Source organism: Colobus angolensis, unplaced genomic scaffold (genome assembly GCF_000951035.1).
Source record: "Colobus angolensis palliatus isolate OR3802 unplaced genomic scaffold, Cang.pa_1.0 Scaffold314, whole genome shotgun sequence".
Lineage (NCBI taxonomy): Eukaryota > Metazoa > Chordata > Mammalia > Primates > Cercopithecidae > Colobus > Colobus angolensis.
Window position 1 is genome coordinate 1578745 of NW_012116422.1, and position 16378 is coordinate 1595122.

Below are 16378 nucleotides of genomic sequence, written 5' to 3' on the forward strand. Positions count from 1 at the left end.
GCCTACTTAATGCAGACTACTGGCCTAGGTTTTTTGGGTTTCTTCCAGGTAGGTTTCTTTAGGACAGAGGCTCCCTATTGCCCAGGCTGGTCTCAAACCCCTGACCTCAAATGATCCTCCCAGTTCAGCCTCCCGAGTTGCTGGAATCACAGGCATGAACCACTGTGCGTGGCTATAGCTTAGGTGTGATCACACACTCTACTGCTTAGTAGTTATAGTACTTAGACAAGTTACTTAAACTAAGTCTCACTTTCTTCATTCATAAAGTAAGAATTTAATATCTTCATAGTCTCCTGTGAGGACTAAGAGAGCATTCTTATAAAGCACTTAGCACAACACTCTCCACTAAGAGCTCAATAAACATTACCAATTTTACTACTATAGCTACCAAGAGACAGCTGTATAAGAGTTGCATAGATTGGCATTACTAAAAAGAAACAAAATTTTGCTTGGCATGGAAAATGATTTGTGCTATCTTTCATTCATATATGCTCTCTACATGGAAAATAATCAAAGTGGAATGGTTTTCAAGAAACCTAAAAATTCCAGTCTCTACAGGGCAAAGTGCCATACCAAATTTGCTTCTAAACCAGCCTACTTAACACACAGATGCTTAATCACAATTACACGTATACTATACTTACGATTTTTGTGGCCTAGCGTCATAATTCTATCCATATCATCAGCATTATTTACCACATAAGCTGATAAATCTTTGATATAAACTCCCACATCAGGTCTTTCTTTAACCTAAAAAAAAAATTAAGACTTCATACTGTATCAATAACTCCCCCACAGTTATTTATTGAGGATCTCCTATGTGTTGGACACTCTACTAGACGGGGGATATAGCGATGAGTAAGACAGACACTGTTCCTACATGCATGGAGATGTCAGTCTATAGAAAAAACATACAAATGAAAAAGTACACACAAAAATTATTTTATTTCAATTGTGATGACATGAAGAAAAATAAAGAAAAAGTACAGAATACTAAGCTAGTTAGGGAGATAGGATAAAATTCCCCAAGATGATGTTTAAGCTAAAATTTCTTTAAATAAAAAGGAGGTAGACAGTCAATTGAGGTAGGAGAAGAAGAAAACGTGCAAGAACCCTGAAATAAGAAAAAACTGGGCAGTGAACAACTAACCGAAAAAGACAATGTGGTTGGAGAGAGCAGGAAACAGGGAAAAACAGGTGAGACATCTGGTTATATAGGAAGGCAGAGACAAGTTTAGAATAGTTTTTGGTCTTTAATGGTAAGAATAATTTGGAGAATTTCAAGCAACTGAGGGAAATAATCAGATCTACGGTATCAATGTTAAAATAGGATCTTTCTGTGAATTACCTTATGAGAATTTTTAACCAAAATTGAAAAAGATATTTAGGATGGATTTACCTAAAATACAAGTGGTGTTGCATAAAAAAAATTCACTTTGAAGGTTCAGAGTCACCTCGACAAACCAACAGAATGAAAAGTGAAACTGAGGCAGAAGTCTGTGGCTGCCAGTGGGAAAAACCAGTCCACAGGTAGGAAAACCTCATAGACATCAAAGACAAACGAAAATGTGATAAATAATTCCAGGAGAAAAAGTTATCAGCGCAGACACTCAACATTCCAGTTGTTGATTTTCAATGTTGTGTGTGTGTGTGTGTGCGCACACCTTTTATAACAATTGATAAGATACATTTACAAATTAGGAAAAATCCTTTATCTGTCATGGGATATAAATTAAGTCCTAATTTTATTAGTAGTAAAAAAAAAAAAGTGTGATGATCTCCATAAACCAGTGGATTTCAGACCTTGCTCTGAAAAGCCCTAGAGGGTCCACGGTGGTACTGAGGGGGCCACTGTAGGAATTCAGGGGTCTTCAGGCCCAGAGAAGTTCTAAAGAGAAGGGCACTTTCATGAATTTTACACATTGAGCTTCCACATAAGGTCTGGTTTGATGAAAGTGTTTAAATGCTTTACACCTTTTAAAAGGTTTGAAAACTACTGGTCTATATCAATGCTTCTCAAAAAAACTGTGATAAGGGATGTATATATTTGTAATACGATAATTTTGTAAAATACAAAAATCATGCACTTGGATGCCATGGCAATGTCAAATTGCTATGAAAGTTTTTAAGCAACTACTCTCAGTTTTTGTATTCATTCTCATTGCAGACTGAAAACAGACATTCTTCAAAGTGACATCTGTCTGCAGACTAGTGGTCTTTTCCAATCACTATATGATACTAATTCAAAATTCGATTAATAAGTGTATTCAACTAATAACTGATTAAATATGAAAGATGAAGAAAGAAAATATAATTCCAAATCTGTGAAAGTAAAAAAACTGGATGGAAATGCTACCAAAGAATTTTTATCATAAAAAACATAGAAATTCAATATCTACGACAAACACAGTTTATAACAATGGATCTCAATGGAAGCAGTTACCCTCTTGTCCTAGAATGTTTTAGAAATTTGCATAAGAGTTTCTGGTTCACTTGAGGACACTGTAGTATTGACAGGCAGGGACCAGGGATACTACATATCCTGAAATAAGTGGGACAGTCTCACCCAACGAAGAACTGTCCCACACAATTCTGAATGTCCTACCAGATATTCACATGGTAAAAAAAAAACTACTTATAATTATTTGAGTCTAGACCCAGATAATTATATCTGAGTCTGTCATATGTAACTTTATTTCACATATAAAGACAAAGTGCTTTTCCATATAGCAATAATATGAGAACACAGAAAAACTGAGGAAAGAATTGTACTTTATTTTGCTCCAAACTCTACCAAGAGCTAGTCACTATTTTAAAAGACCATGTCATTGACAATAACACCAATCAAGGGGTTTAGATCAATAATACAACATACCTGTTGACACTGCATTTGCAGCTGTTACAATTTTGATTCTATATGCCTCTATTTTATTATGTCATCAAGTGTGGTCACATCTAAGCATTTACATACCTAAATACTAGCATTTATTTTTAATTACTTGTAGTCTCCTTTATATTATGGTAGGGTAGTATATGAATTTTTTTTAAAGTATGTGTATACGTAGATTTTATTAATGTCACTTATGAATTTTATTTCAGGACAGTCAAAAGAGCATTACAAAATGTACGTTATTTAGAAAGAAGCCCTGGGTCTAACAGAGTTGAGAATCATTGACAAGAATCTTCCTGAGAATAAATCTGATCTATAATTACTGGTACAAAAATGGAAATGTTCTTTCCAAATGATTTTTTCCTAGAATTTGCATAAGACAACAAATTTTTTAGGACTTGAAAGCACAGAATTAATCACAACTAAAGTTGAAAACTAGCAACAAAGAATTTGTTTCTATATTTGCTATATAAATGGTATCAGAGAATAAGGCTTCACGAAGGTCCAACAAGCACAAACAATCCTTAACACTGTAATACATTGCTCCAAAAACTAAGTTTATGCAGTCAACTCAAAAAGAAAAAAAAAGCTAATGTTTATTATTTTATGTCAGGCACTGATTTAAACACTTTGATCTGTTAGTGTTGGTAATAATCCTATGAAGTAGATACCATTACTATTTCCATTTTTATGGCCAAACCAAGGCTCACAGATATTAAGTAACTTGCTTAAGATCGGAGCCAGAATTCAAGCTAAAACGGTAGACTGCTAGAACCACCTTCTTAATCCTAGGTGATACTGCCATTCACTTGCTACGTGACCTTGAGCAAGTCAAGAAACTCCTCTAAATTTCAGTTTCCACATCACTGCAATCGAACTGCTGGGAAGATTAAATGAAACTAATTATTTACTACTACCAACAACCATCAATTACTGCACTGAATGCCTATATCACATTACAAGAGCTCAGCAACGCTGGCTGCTGTTCTACACATGCTCTATACTATCCTACAATGGCAGCTACTGCTGTTCTACATGTTACTGTACATACGTTATTCTCCTCTATTTTACTGGTGATGCAATCCAACTAAAATTCCAGTATTAACCTTTTCCTTGCTGTATGTCTCACATCTTAAAGTACTAAAGTATGCAGCAATATCAAATTTACCAATCATTTACCACCTGACTCAGCAATCCTGCTTCAGTAATTTATCCCCAGATACGTCTGCAGATGTATGACATTATATATGTACTGGGTTATTTAAAATATAAAAAGCAACTTCTGTTTAAAAAAAGAAGGGGGACCTTAATTTAGTAAACATTCTATTGCTTTGGAAAAAGTACTCCACCAATTTCAATTATCCTTACCTCTAACCTTTGTGTCTGATCCTTGCCCAAAAGGTCACGAACTTCTTCATTATATATTTCCAAATAAGACACTCGAACCAAAAATCTGTAAATAAAACATCATTTTTAAAAAGTCGAGGAGAGTGGAATATTTATTTAAGCCGTTTTAAAACATGTTTATAAAATTTATACCTATGTGCCTTTTCTGTGTTTGTACTTCTCAATACTAGAAAATAAAAGAATTCCCTTTTACCTTGTATCACCCTCTGCTTTTGCAATATGACCAAATATGTGAGCAAATGAATTGGGAATTATTCCTCGAAGTTCAGGAACAGCTCGAACACCTTCCATGGTAAAAGTTTTGCCTGTTCCAGTTTGTCCATATGCAAAAATAGTCCCTGAAAATGATGAAGAGAATCAGTTACTTCTTAAAGTCTAATGCTACAGAACTATATCCCTTAAAATGAATTCCTTTGACACTGTGACGTAATTTCTTCCCTGGATTCAAAATTTATTCTCGCACAAGTTTCACCTTTATTATCAACAATTACACTGTGTACTCTGTACCCCATGCACAAAGCACTGTTACAGCACCAAAGTCAATGAGAAATATTCCTAATAATTAATAAAAAGCATCCCAAGCCCTAAATGCAAAAATCTTCCAATATATCTAATTATGAGACATTTCTTATCATGTATATATAACGTACTTATTGTGGACATTAAACTGGGGAAGGTAGTATAAGCACAGCAAAAGAATACAGGCTCTAGAGCGGAAAGACCTGTCTCCAATCACATCTGCCACTTTTTAGCCACTGACCTCGGACAAGTTATCTACCCAAAGACTGTCTCCTCAACGGTAAAATGGGGATAAGAAAACTCGCCACTGATAGTAAGAACCAAATGAGACAATTTCCTTCAAGTAACCAACACAATATCTCATAGAAAGTATCAGTAAAATGATAGCTTTTTTTCTTAGTCCTAAAATAAATGTGTTTTTAAACAATTGTTTTAAAGTAACAACTGTAAGAAACAGAGTTAACAAAAAGATGACAATACAATTTATAATTACAGATAAAATCTTAACTTTCTAAATACCTAAATTCATTCATTCAACAAATATGTACCACACCTGAGTCTGGCACTGTGCTAGGCGCTAGAGACGGAGTGACCAACACAAACGCAATCCTTAATCTTATGATGTGTATAATCTTGGGTTTATCATGATAATGAGTATTCAGAATGAGAAACACGGAGTTCAAGATGGGAGTCAGGGACATCAACTGGGCAGAGGAATTGTAGTGGGAAAAAAGGAGAGGGGGTCAGGGAGGACTTTCCAGAAGAGGTAAGGTTTAGATCTGAAATACAAGAAAGAATCAGATAGGAATAGTGTGGACAGTAAAAGGCAAGAAAAAGAATGGAAATTTTGAGGACTGAAATGAGACCAGAATGGAAGAAACAGAGATGGAAAGGGAAGGTGGATGCAGGCAGAGCTAGAGAAACTGACAATGCCATCATCACACAGTGTAATAAGGACCATATTAAACTTTTTAGACCTTATCCTAAAAGCAACATGAAGCCATAGAATGATTTTTCAATCAGAGGAGTGACATCATGATCACTATGGCTATATTGTGGATGAAGAATTGGAGAAAAGCAAGGGTAGATATGGAAAACAGAGGGCTGGAGTAGTTGGCCAGGACACAGTATAGTAAGAGAAGATAGCCCTGGATGTGATGGCATATATGAAAATGGTTCCTCAACTATTACTACTCTATTCAGTTAACCTCAACTTTTCTCAGACTTCTTTTTGTGAAAATAACCATAACACTTTTCAGACTTTTCTGTGAAAATAAATGAATCATACCAGAAGCCATTTTTTACACACGGGAATAAAAAAGTCTCAATTTTTTCAAACTGACTAAATATTTCAAACTCTGCTATTAGGAATATAACACTACACTCAAAGAATGTATCAAAAAATATCATGAACTCATAGACTGCATTTCAGAATAGACACATTAAATTATTAAATAAAAAATAAGCTTTATAAGGACAACATAAGCTATCACTTACTGATAATTTGCTATGTGCTAGGTCATGTACGCTACTTTTTTTTTTTTTTTTTTAAGAGATGAGGTCTTGCCCTGTCACTCAGACTAGAGTGCAGTGGCACGATCATAGCTCACTGCAACCTCAAACTCCTGGGCTCAAGAGAATCCTCCTGCCTCAGCCTCCTGAGTAGCTGGGATTACAGCTGTACCTCTCAGTTATGTTTGCATTCTTATTTAACTTTCATCCCAATTCTAAGAGATAGGCATTATTTATTATTATTAACATTATTTTAAAATAATAAACAATGGCCAGGCGGGGTGGCTCATGCCTATAATCCCAAAACTTTGGGAGGCCAAGGAGGGCGGATCACTTGAGGTCAGGAGTTTGAGACCAGCCTGGCCAACACGGTGAATCCCCACCTCTACTAAAAATACAAAAATTAGCCAGGTGTGGTGGCGCACACCTGCAGTCCCAGCTACTTGGGAAGGTGAAACACAAGAACTGCTTGAACCTGGGAGGCGAAGGCTGCAGTGAGCCAAGATTGCACCATTGCACTCCAGCCAGCACCACTGCACTCTAGCCAGGGCGACAGAGTGAGACTCTGTCTCAAAAAATACAATAAATAAATAAATAAAAACAATAAAGTATATTCTGGGCTGGGTGCCGTGGCTCATGCTACAGTCCCAGCACTTTGAGAGGCTGAGGTGGGAGAATCACCTGAGCCCAGGGGTTCAAGACCAGCCTAGGCAACCCAGTGAGACCCCATCTCTACAAAAAATTTTAAAAATTAGCCAGGCGTGCATAAAAACGAACGAAATAATGGCACTGGCAGCAACCCAGATGGGACTAGAAACTATTATTCTAAGTGAAGTAACTCAGGAATGGAAAACCAAACATCATATATTCTCACTTACAAGTGGGAGCTAAGCTAGGAGGATGCAAAGGCGTAAGAATGATACAATGGACTTTAGGAACTCAGGGGAAAGAGTGGGAGGGGGATGAGAGATAAAAGACTACACACTGGGTACAGTGTACACTGCTTGGGTGATGGGTGCACCAAAATCTCAGAAATAACCACTAAAGAGCTTATTCATGTAACTAAACATCCCCTGTTCCCCAAAAACTTAATTGAAATTAAAACTAAATTAAAAAAAAAAATTAGCCAGGCACGGTGGGATGCGCCTGTAGTCTCAGCTGCTGGGAAGGCTGAAGCGAGAGAATCACTTGAGCCCAGGAGGTTGAGGCTGCAATGAGTCATGACAGTGCCACTGCACTCCAGCCCGGTTGACAGGGTGAGACCTTGTCTTAAAAAACACAAAAACAAACAAAAAACAACAACAAAAAGAAAAACTATATTCTGGGTCATAAAACAAGTCTTAATAAATTTAAAAAGATTCAAGGCACATAAAGTTGCTCTCTAACTAAATTGAGATTAAGTTAGAAATCAATAACCGAAAATCTCTAGAGAATCTAAAAATATTTGGAAACTAACACATTTCTAAATAATCCAGGATCAAAGAAGAAATCAGGAGGTAAAATAGTATTTTGAACTACATGAAAATGAAAACACAGTATGTCAAAATCTGCGGGATGACACTAAAACAGCACTCAGTGGCAATCTATAGCATTAAACTCCCATATTAGGAAAAAAGGTCTCAAAACAATGGCCTCAGCTTCCACTTTAAGTAGAAAGAAAAGAGGAAAGTAAGCCCAAAGTAAGAGAAAAAAAAAATAAAGATCAGAGCAGAAATAGATGAAATAGGAAACATAAAAACAAAAAGAAAAATTAATAAAACCAAAAGCTGGTTCTCTCAGAAGACTGGTAAGATTGATAAACCTCTAGTCAGACTAATCAGGAAAGAAAAGACGTAAGTTACCAATATCAAGAATGAGAAAAGTTATACCAGTACGTTCAACATACTAAAAGAATAGTAAGGGAATAGTATAAACAACTTTTTGCCAATGAATTTGACAACTTAGACGAAACAGACTAATTCTGTGAAAGACAAGCTACCAAACCTCACTTAAGAAAAAATTGACCAGGCACAGTGGCTCACGCCTGTAATCCCAGCACTCTGGGAGGCCACGGCAGGCGGATCACCTGAGATCAGTAGTTTGAGACCAGCCTGACCAACATGGTGAAACCTGTCCCTACTAAAAATACAAAAATTAGCCAGGCATGGTGGCGTGTGCCTGTAATCCCAGCTACCCAGGTGGCTGAGGCAGGAGAATCTCTGGAACCCGGGGAAGCAGAGGCTGCAGTGAGGCGAGACTGTGCCACTGCACTCCAGCCTGGGCAACAGAGCAAGACTCCGTCTCAAAAAAAAAAGAAAAAATAGATAACCTGGCCGGGCATGGTAGCTCATGCCTGTAATCCCAATGCCTTGCAAGGCTGAGATGGGAGGACTGGTTGAGTCCAGGAGTTCAAGACCAGCTTAGGAAACATAGTTTCTTATCTCTACCAAAAAAAAACAAAAATTAAAATTAGCTGGGCATGGTGTGGTGGCACACACATATAGTCCCACCTACTCAGGGAGCTGAAGTGGGAGGACTGCTTGAGCCCGGGAGGTAGAGGCTACAGGGAGCCATGATCACACCACTGCACTCCAGCCTGGGCGATAAAGACCCTGTTTCAAGAAAAAAAATAATAATAATAGAAAAAATTAGCCAGGCATGGTAGCACACACCTGTAGTCTCAGTTATTGGGGAGGCTGAGGTGGGAGGATTGCTTAAGCCCAGGAAGTCGAGGTTGCAGTGAGCTGTGATTGTGCCACTGTACTCCAGCCTGGGTAACAGAGTGAGACCCTGACTAAAAAAGGAAAAGAAAAAATACATAATCTGAATAGTCTTATGTCTATTAAAAAAATTGAATCAATAGTCGAAAACCTTCCCACAAAGAAAACTTCAAGCCCAGATGGCTTCACTGATGAATTCTACCAAACATTTAAGAAATAATACCACTTCTAAACAAATTCTTCTAGAAAACTGAAAAGGGGATACTTTCTAACTCATTCTATGAAACTAGCATTATCACAATACCCAAACCAGAAAAAGGCATTAGAAGAAAACTACATACTTGCATCCCTTATGAACATGGATGCCAAAATTTTTTTAATTTAACAAATAAATCTAACAATATATGAACAGAACAATGCATCATGACCAAGTAGCAAAGCTAGTTTCACATTCAAAAATCAATCAATCTCATTTACCATATTAACAAACCTTTAAAAAAAAGATTATTTCAACAGGTGCAGAAAAAAATGATATTTGACAAAATATACAATATACAATCCAAAAACTCTCAGCAAACTAAGAACAGAAGGGAACTTCCTCAAACTTACAAAGGGTATCTGTTAAAATCTACAGACATCATCATACTGGTGAAAGAATGAATGCACTTTCCCTAAGATCAGGAACAAGACCAAAGTGTCCACCCTCACCATTTCTAATCAACATTTACTGGAGGTTCTAGTCTCCAGGTGCTATCAGGAAACAAAAATAAATTTAAGGAGACTGGAAAGGACAAAGTAAAAACTGTCTTTACTTGCAAACGACATTTTTTTTTTTTGAGACAGAGTCTTGCTCTGTTGCCCAGGCTGGAATGCAGTGGTGCGATCTCGGCTCACTGCAAGCTCCGCCTCCTGGGTTCATGCCATTCTCCTGCCTCAGCCTCCCAAGTAGCATGCCCGGCTAATTTTTGTATTTTTAGTAGAGATGGGGGTTTCACTATATTGGCCAGGCTGGTCTCGAACTCCTGACCTTGTGATCCACCCGCCTCGGCCTCCCAAAGTGCTGAGATTACAGGCGTGAGCCACTGCACACGGCCAGCAATTCATTACTTTTTATGTCTGAATAATATTGTATAGATATATCATATTTTGTTTATCCATTTATTAGTTGAACATTTGTTGTTTCTACTTTTTAGCTATTACAGATAATGTTACTTTGAACATTCTTTTACAGATTTTTGTGTGAAAATATGTTTAGTTTCTCTTGGGTATATACCTAAAGAGTGGAATTACTGGGTCACATGGTAACTCTTTAACGTTTTGAGGAGCTGCCAAACTTTTCTACAGTAGCTACACCATTTTCTCTTCCCATCAGCAACGTGTGAGGTTTCTGATCTCTTCACATCTTTGCCAGCACTTATTATTGTCTTTTTGATGACTGCCTTCTTAGTACCCACAGTTGATTTTTGTATATTGACCTGGTATCTTGCAACTTTGCTAAACTTGCTTATTAATTCTAGTAGTTTTTTTATGTTTTGGATTTTTTGTAAATTTTGTAGGATTTTCTCCACGTAAGAATATGTTGGCCAGGCACAGCGGCTCACACCTGTAATCCCAGCACATTGGAGGCCAAGTCAGGCAGATCACGAGGTCAGGAGTTCAAAACCAGCCTGACCAACATGGTGAAACCCTGTCTCTACTAAAAATTAAAAAAATTAGCCAGGCATGGTGGCACGCGCCTGTAATCCCAGCTACTTGGGAGGCTGAGGTTGCAGTGAGCCAAGATCGCACCACTGCAATCCAGCTTGGGTGACAGAGCAAGACTCCATCTCAAAAAAAAAAAAAAAGGCCAGGCGTGGTGGCTCACGCCTATAATCCCAGCACTTTGGGAGGCCAAGGTGGGCAGATCACAAGGTCAGGAGATTGAGACCATTCTAGCTAACACTGTGAAACCCCATCTCTACTAAAAACACAAAAAATTAGCCGGGCGTGTTGGCAGGCACCTGTAGTCCCAGCTACCTGGGAGGCTGAGGCAGGAGAATGGCGTGAGCCCAGGAGGTGGAGATTGCGCCACTGACAGAGTGAGACTTTGTCTCAAAAAAAAAAAAAAAAAAAAAAAACGGAAGGAATTGCTGATATATGTTTATATGTTACAATACGGATGAAGCTTGAAAACACTGTAAGTGAAATAAGTTATTGACAAAAGGCCACAGAGCATATAACTCCATTTACAGAAAATGTCTAGAACAGGCAAACTCATAGAATAGATATAGACAGTAAATTAGTAGTTGCTGGGTTGGGGGAAGGGAGGTGGTAATGGATTGGGAGTGACTGCTAATGGATGCAGGGCTTCTTTTTGGAGTGATAGAAATGTTCTGGAAACAGACAGTGGTGACAGCTGCACAACATTGTAAATGAACTAAAAACCTATGAACTGTAAAATGTAAAATGGTTAAAATCATAAATTTGATATTTGAATTTTATCGCAAAAGCTATCTAAAGAAATCAATTTCATCTCTATATATTAGTAACGTACAATCCAAAATTGAAATTATGAAAGCAATCCTATTCACAATAACATCAAAAAAATACTTAGGAATAAATTAATCAAAACAAGTATAAGACTTGTACACTAAAAGCTACAAAATACAGATGAGAGAAATTAAGACATAAATAAATGGAGAGAAGCTGGACATGGTAGCTGACATGTGAAATCACAGTGCTTTGAAAGGCCTCAGTAGGAGATTGCTTGAGCCTAGGAGTTCGAGACCTGACTGAGCAACACAGCAAGACCCAGTTTTTACAAAAACAAAAAAATTAGCCAAGTGTGATGGTGCACAGCTGTAGTTCTCGTTACTCAGGAGGCAGAAGGGAGAGGATAGCTTCAGCCCAGGAGTTCAAGGCTGCAGTAAGCTATGACCACACCACTGCACTCCAGCCTGGGCAACAGAGCAAGACCCTGTCCATAATTAATTAATGTTTCAACGTTTTAAATGGAGAGAAGTATCATGTTCATGGGCTGATATTTTATCGCAAAAGCTATCTAAAGAAATCAATTTCATCTCTATATATTAATAACGTACAATCCAAAATTGAAATTATGAAAGCAATCCTATTCACAATAACATCAAAAAAATACTTAGGAATAAATTAATCAAAACAAGTACAAGACTTGTACACTAAAAGCTACAAAATACAGATGAGAGAAATTAAGACATAAATAAATGGAGAGAAGTTGTCAGAATAACAATTAACACAATCCCTATGAAAATCCTAGTAGGATAAACTTCAACAACATTATTTGATGTGGAAAAAAACAGATAAACAAGGTGACATATTATATGACATTTCAAGAAAAGGCAAAATTATAGTGACAGAAAGCAGATCAATGGTTGCTTGGGGATGGGTCTGCAAATGGACATAAAGGAACTTTTGGGGATGACAATGGTGTTCTAAAGCTGGATTGTGATGATGGTTTCATAACTATACATTTACTACACTCATCAAACTGCACAGTTGCAATAGGTGAATTTATGGCACGTTAATTATGTCTCAATAAGGGTGTTTTTTAAAAAGTAAATATTCACTTACCATTATAGCCTTCAAGTACAGAATCAATAATAGGTCTTGCAGTTAAGTTATAAACATCAAGTTGTTTACTCTCTGGTCCAAAAACAGTATCAAAAGTAAATGTCTTTGGAGGTTCATTGGAAGAATCAGTCTTATGTACAGTGATAGTTCCCCTCATCTCATCCACGCTGACAGCCTGTTTGTAGCACATTGATTTCTCTCTCTCATTGAGGGGCCGGCACCTAACAACAACCTTCACATTATCGCAGCTTTCTGGCTTCTCTGATTTATTGATCTGTTGGAGATAATATTTACAAATAATGAAAAGAACATTTATTTTTACCTCAACAGATTAAATGTATAAATTTTAAAAGGCTACTTTGCCACCTCAGTGCCTCACACACATTAAACACTTTGTATTTGTTAAATGCAATTAAAGATCTTACATATAGGTGAAAAGTTTATTAAAAGATATAAAAAGGAAAATAGTTTCTTTTAAAACATAAAAGCAAGAGAAAATCTAGTTTACATTTGTGGCAAAGGCTGTACAAGCAGAAACTGAACCAGTATATTCTAGATTGTCTTTCTGCCCAAAAGTCTCTGACCCAGCATTTCCTGCCTGTAGAAAAACACGTGACTATGGTTAACAACTTTAACTCAAGAATATAGTAGGACCTCTGTTTCCCCCTGAGACTTTAGTTTTATTCCCTATCATGCATCTGTAAAATGGTTTTTATTATGTAATATATCCATACATGCCTTCTCTACAGAAGACAACAATAAGATAAAGACAGAAATGAAAGAAAAATGCCTTATATTACCTAACCTTATGAGCATTTGTGCATGTAAAGTTTCCATTTCTGAATGTTTTTTTTCTTATTTTTGAGACAGAGTCTCACTCTGTCACCCAGGCTGGAGTGCAGTGGCATGATCTCGGCTCACTGCAACCTCTGCCTCTCAGGCTCAAGCGATTCTGCTGCCTCAGCCTCCCCAGCAGCTGGGATTACAGGCATCCATCACCATGCCCAGCTAATTTTTGTATTTTTAGTAGAGATGAGGTTTCATTCTGTTGGCCAGGCTGGTCTCGAACTCCTGACCTCAAGTGATCCACCCACCTCGGCCTCCCAAAGTGCTGAGATTACAGGCGTGAGCCACCGCACTCAGCTATTTCTGAAATTTTATGATTAAGAAAATATAATGAAACACAATTCTATTATTGAAGTGAAAAGGACAGTTTAGTTGAACAGATACTTGTTAAAGTCCTACTGTTTCAGATTCTCTTCTAAGCATTAAAGAGAAACAAATATAAGCCATTGTCATTGACTTTGACATTGTCACTGACAAGTAACACATTATATCAGTACAATACACTTCTATCTATCTCTACCTTCATCACACTAGTCTAAATTACCATCATCTTGGCCGCGGATTACTGCCTCCTAACTATATTCCTGAATCTAATTAGATTGCCCTACTGCCTATTCTCCAAATAGCAGTTAGTGTCAACACAAATCTAATCATGTCACTCTCCTACTTAAAAATTCTTCAGTGGTTTCCCATAGATCTCAGGACAAAAACCAGAATCCTTAAGGTGGTCTGTAAGGTCTGGCTTCCACCCATGTCTGCTTCTCTGGGCTTATTTCACAAGATATTCTGCCTGGCTCATCCATGCCACAGCCACACTGAGCTTCTTGGCCTTTTCTTGTCACCAGGCTCCTCACCACTGGCCTTTCCATGTGCTGTTTCTTCTACCTAGAACCATCTTCAGTGGCCTCTTTATTTAGCTAACATCTACTTATCCTTCAGAAGTCAACAGTCACTTCACCTGGGAAAACTTCCTGACTAGGTCAAATACTCTTATAGGCTCAGAGAGCACCCTGCTCTCCCCTTCCTGGACACAAATTTTACTTTTGCTTATTCCTTATTTGATTAATGTCTTTCTGTCTACACCGGAAGTTGCAAACATGTAGTCAAGAGGCTGAATTCAGCCCACAGATTTCTTTTGTTTGGTTCATAGTATTTAAAGAGCTTCTGAATTAGTTGCTAAAATTAAGAAATTTCACAAAAAAAATTTCTAAAGTCTCTTCTTGGGAGGAAAAAAAAATGACCTGTTATCATCTGCAGACCATCATTCTTACATGGCAATACTTTCCAGTTCACCAGAATCTACTTCTCTCTATTGTAGGACATCCACCCACTTCATTCATTAAGGTTTTGTGTCTTATTTCTGTAAATATGTATGATTTTCACCTCTGCCCAAGAAGGCAAGCCTCTCTCTTTCCAAGTTCAAGAACCTGAACCTGACTGGTTTTGCTCAATGTTGTATTTTCAGGGCCTAGCACGTGGTTGGTGCCCAATATTTATTGAATTAAAAACTTGAAAGCAGTGAACAGGTACAAATATAGAGCGTTTAACCTTAAATGTCAAGCACCGTCCTTCCAGTCTCCTGTGCATTATTTCACGCGGATAACAACCCCATGAGGTAAAGTTTACTGGGGAACTAAGGACCCAGACAGATTAAATAATTATGCCAGGCTTCACAACCACTAAATAAGCGGCCATGGCTCAATTTTCCTCCATGACCCCTAACAAGGGGTCTTACAAGGCCCCATTATTAAGTTCACGATAACAATCTGTGAAATCCTGGAAGATAAACATAACACCGCCACACACACAAAGACACCTACAGGTTTCATTCTGCATCATAAGCTAAAGCGCCACAAGAGAAATGACAGCTCCAGGCTAGGAGAGTCGGAGTCTGGGGCTCGGAATAGGGGCAGGCAGCCTTCGCTCTGCTGCCTCCCTGAGCTTGCTCCGAGGCGCAAAGGCCTAACGAGGTGTGGAGCATCCAGAGACCCTCCGTGGCCACCCCCAAGCGCCCCGCTCAGCAGGCAGGGCTGCGAGCCAGAGAGCATCCTCCAGCACAGCGCCTTTTTGATAAGCGGCGCAGGCCCCACGGGATGCAGCAGTGACCAGGGCGGCAGGGCCTGCTCCCAGGTCCCTCTCGAGGCCGGCCAGACGTCCGCGGCCCCGGGGCTGACTAGCCAGGCTCTCCAACCACCTCCGCCGCACTGCCGAGGCTGCCCCGCCCCACCCAGGCCGCCAGCCTGCTCCGCGCCTCCATGGCAACGGCCGCGCCCCCGGGCCAGGACGCGAGGATGAGAAGAAACCCCAGAGGCGAAGCGATTCTCCTCACCGGCATCTTGGCTCCCTCCCGTGTCCGGCGGACGTCCCCGCCCGGGGTGCAGCGCAACGACACCGGGTGCGCAGAAAGGCTGTCCAGAGACTATCGAAGCACCTCGTTAGCGCTCTCGAGACTGCGGCTTCCCGGGCGAGAGCGCCCCGTGCGCAGCCGCATTCCGAGCTCGCCCCGCCCCAAGCCCCGTCTCAGACTCTCACGGCCCTTGAATTACGCCTGCGCGGAGGCTTTCCGAGTCCATCTCCTAGGACTCCAGACAGAGGCCGCGCGTGCGCAATGCTGCCATTCTGCTGCGTTAGAAATGCGGCCCGCACTGACGCGGAGATAACCTGGCAGCCCCGGACTGGGAGTAGTAGCAGCTCTTAGGCCCGTCTGCTGGCCCTTGCAATACCCGGAATGTTAAAATCAGTAATAGCAATTGTACATTTTCTCTCATCCGAAGAGTTAAAGACCTCACCTACTTGACCTCGCTTGATTGCTAACTTCCTCATGACCTGTCTTACCATTAGAAAGTGAGCTCTTAAGGAGGTTGTTTAGTATTTTCACATGTATCTCCAGAGCCTACACAGAGCCTGGCACAGAGTG

At 39.2% G+C, this 16378-nt stretch overlaps 1 protein-coding gene across 3 annotated transcripts in view; it reads right to left on the reverse strand.

Annotated features, from left to right (window-relative positions):
- Positions 1-16015, reverse strand: part of KIF3A (kinesin family member 3A) — a 44597-nt gene extending 28582 nt beyond the window's left edge. For all 3 annotated transcript variants that reach the window (XM_011951078.1, XM_011951076.1, XM_011951075.1), the window contains exons 1-5: positions 15791-16015; positions 12616-12889; positions 4491-4635; positions 4259-4343; positions 645-750 (exon numbers count right to left, since the gene is read on the reverse strand). In XM_011951078.1, the coding sequence (XP_011806468.1) occupies positions 645-750; positions 4259-4343; positions 4491-4635; positions 12616-12889; positions 15791-15796 (616 nt within the window). In that variant the 5' untranslated portion in view covers positions 15797-16015. The remainder of the gene's footprint in view (positions 1-644; positions 751-4258; positions 4344-4490; positions 4636-12615; positions 12890-15790) is intronic.
- Positions 16016-16378: the final 363 nt, after the last annotated feature.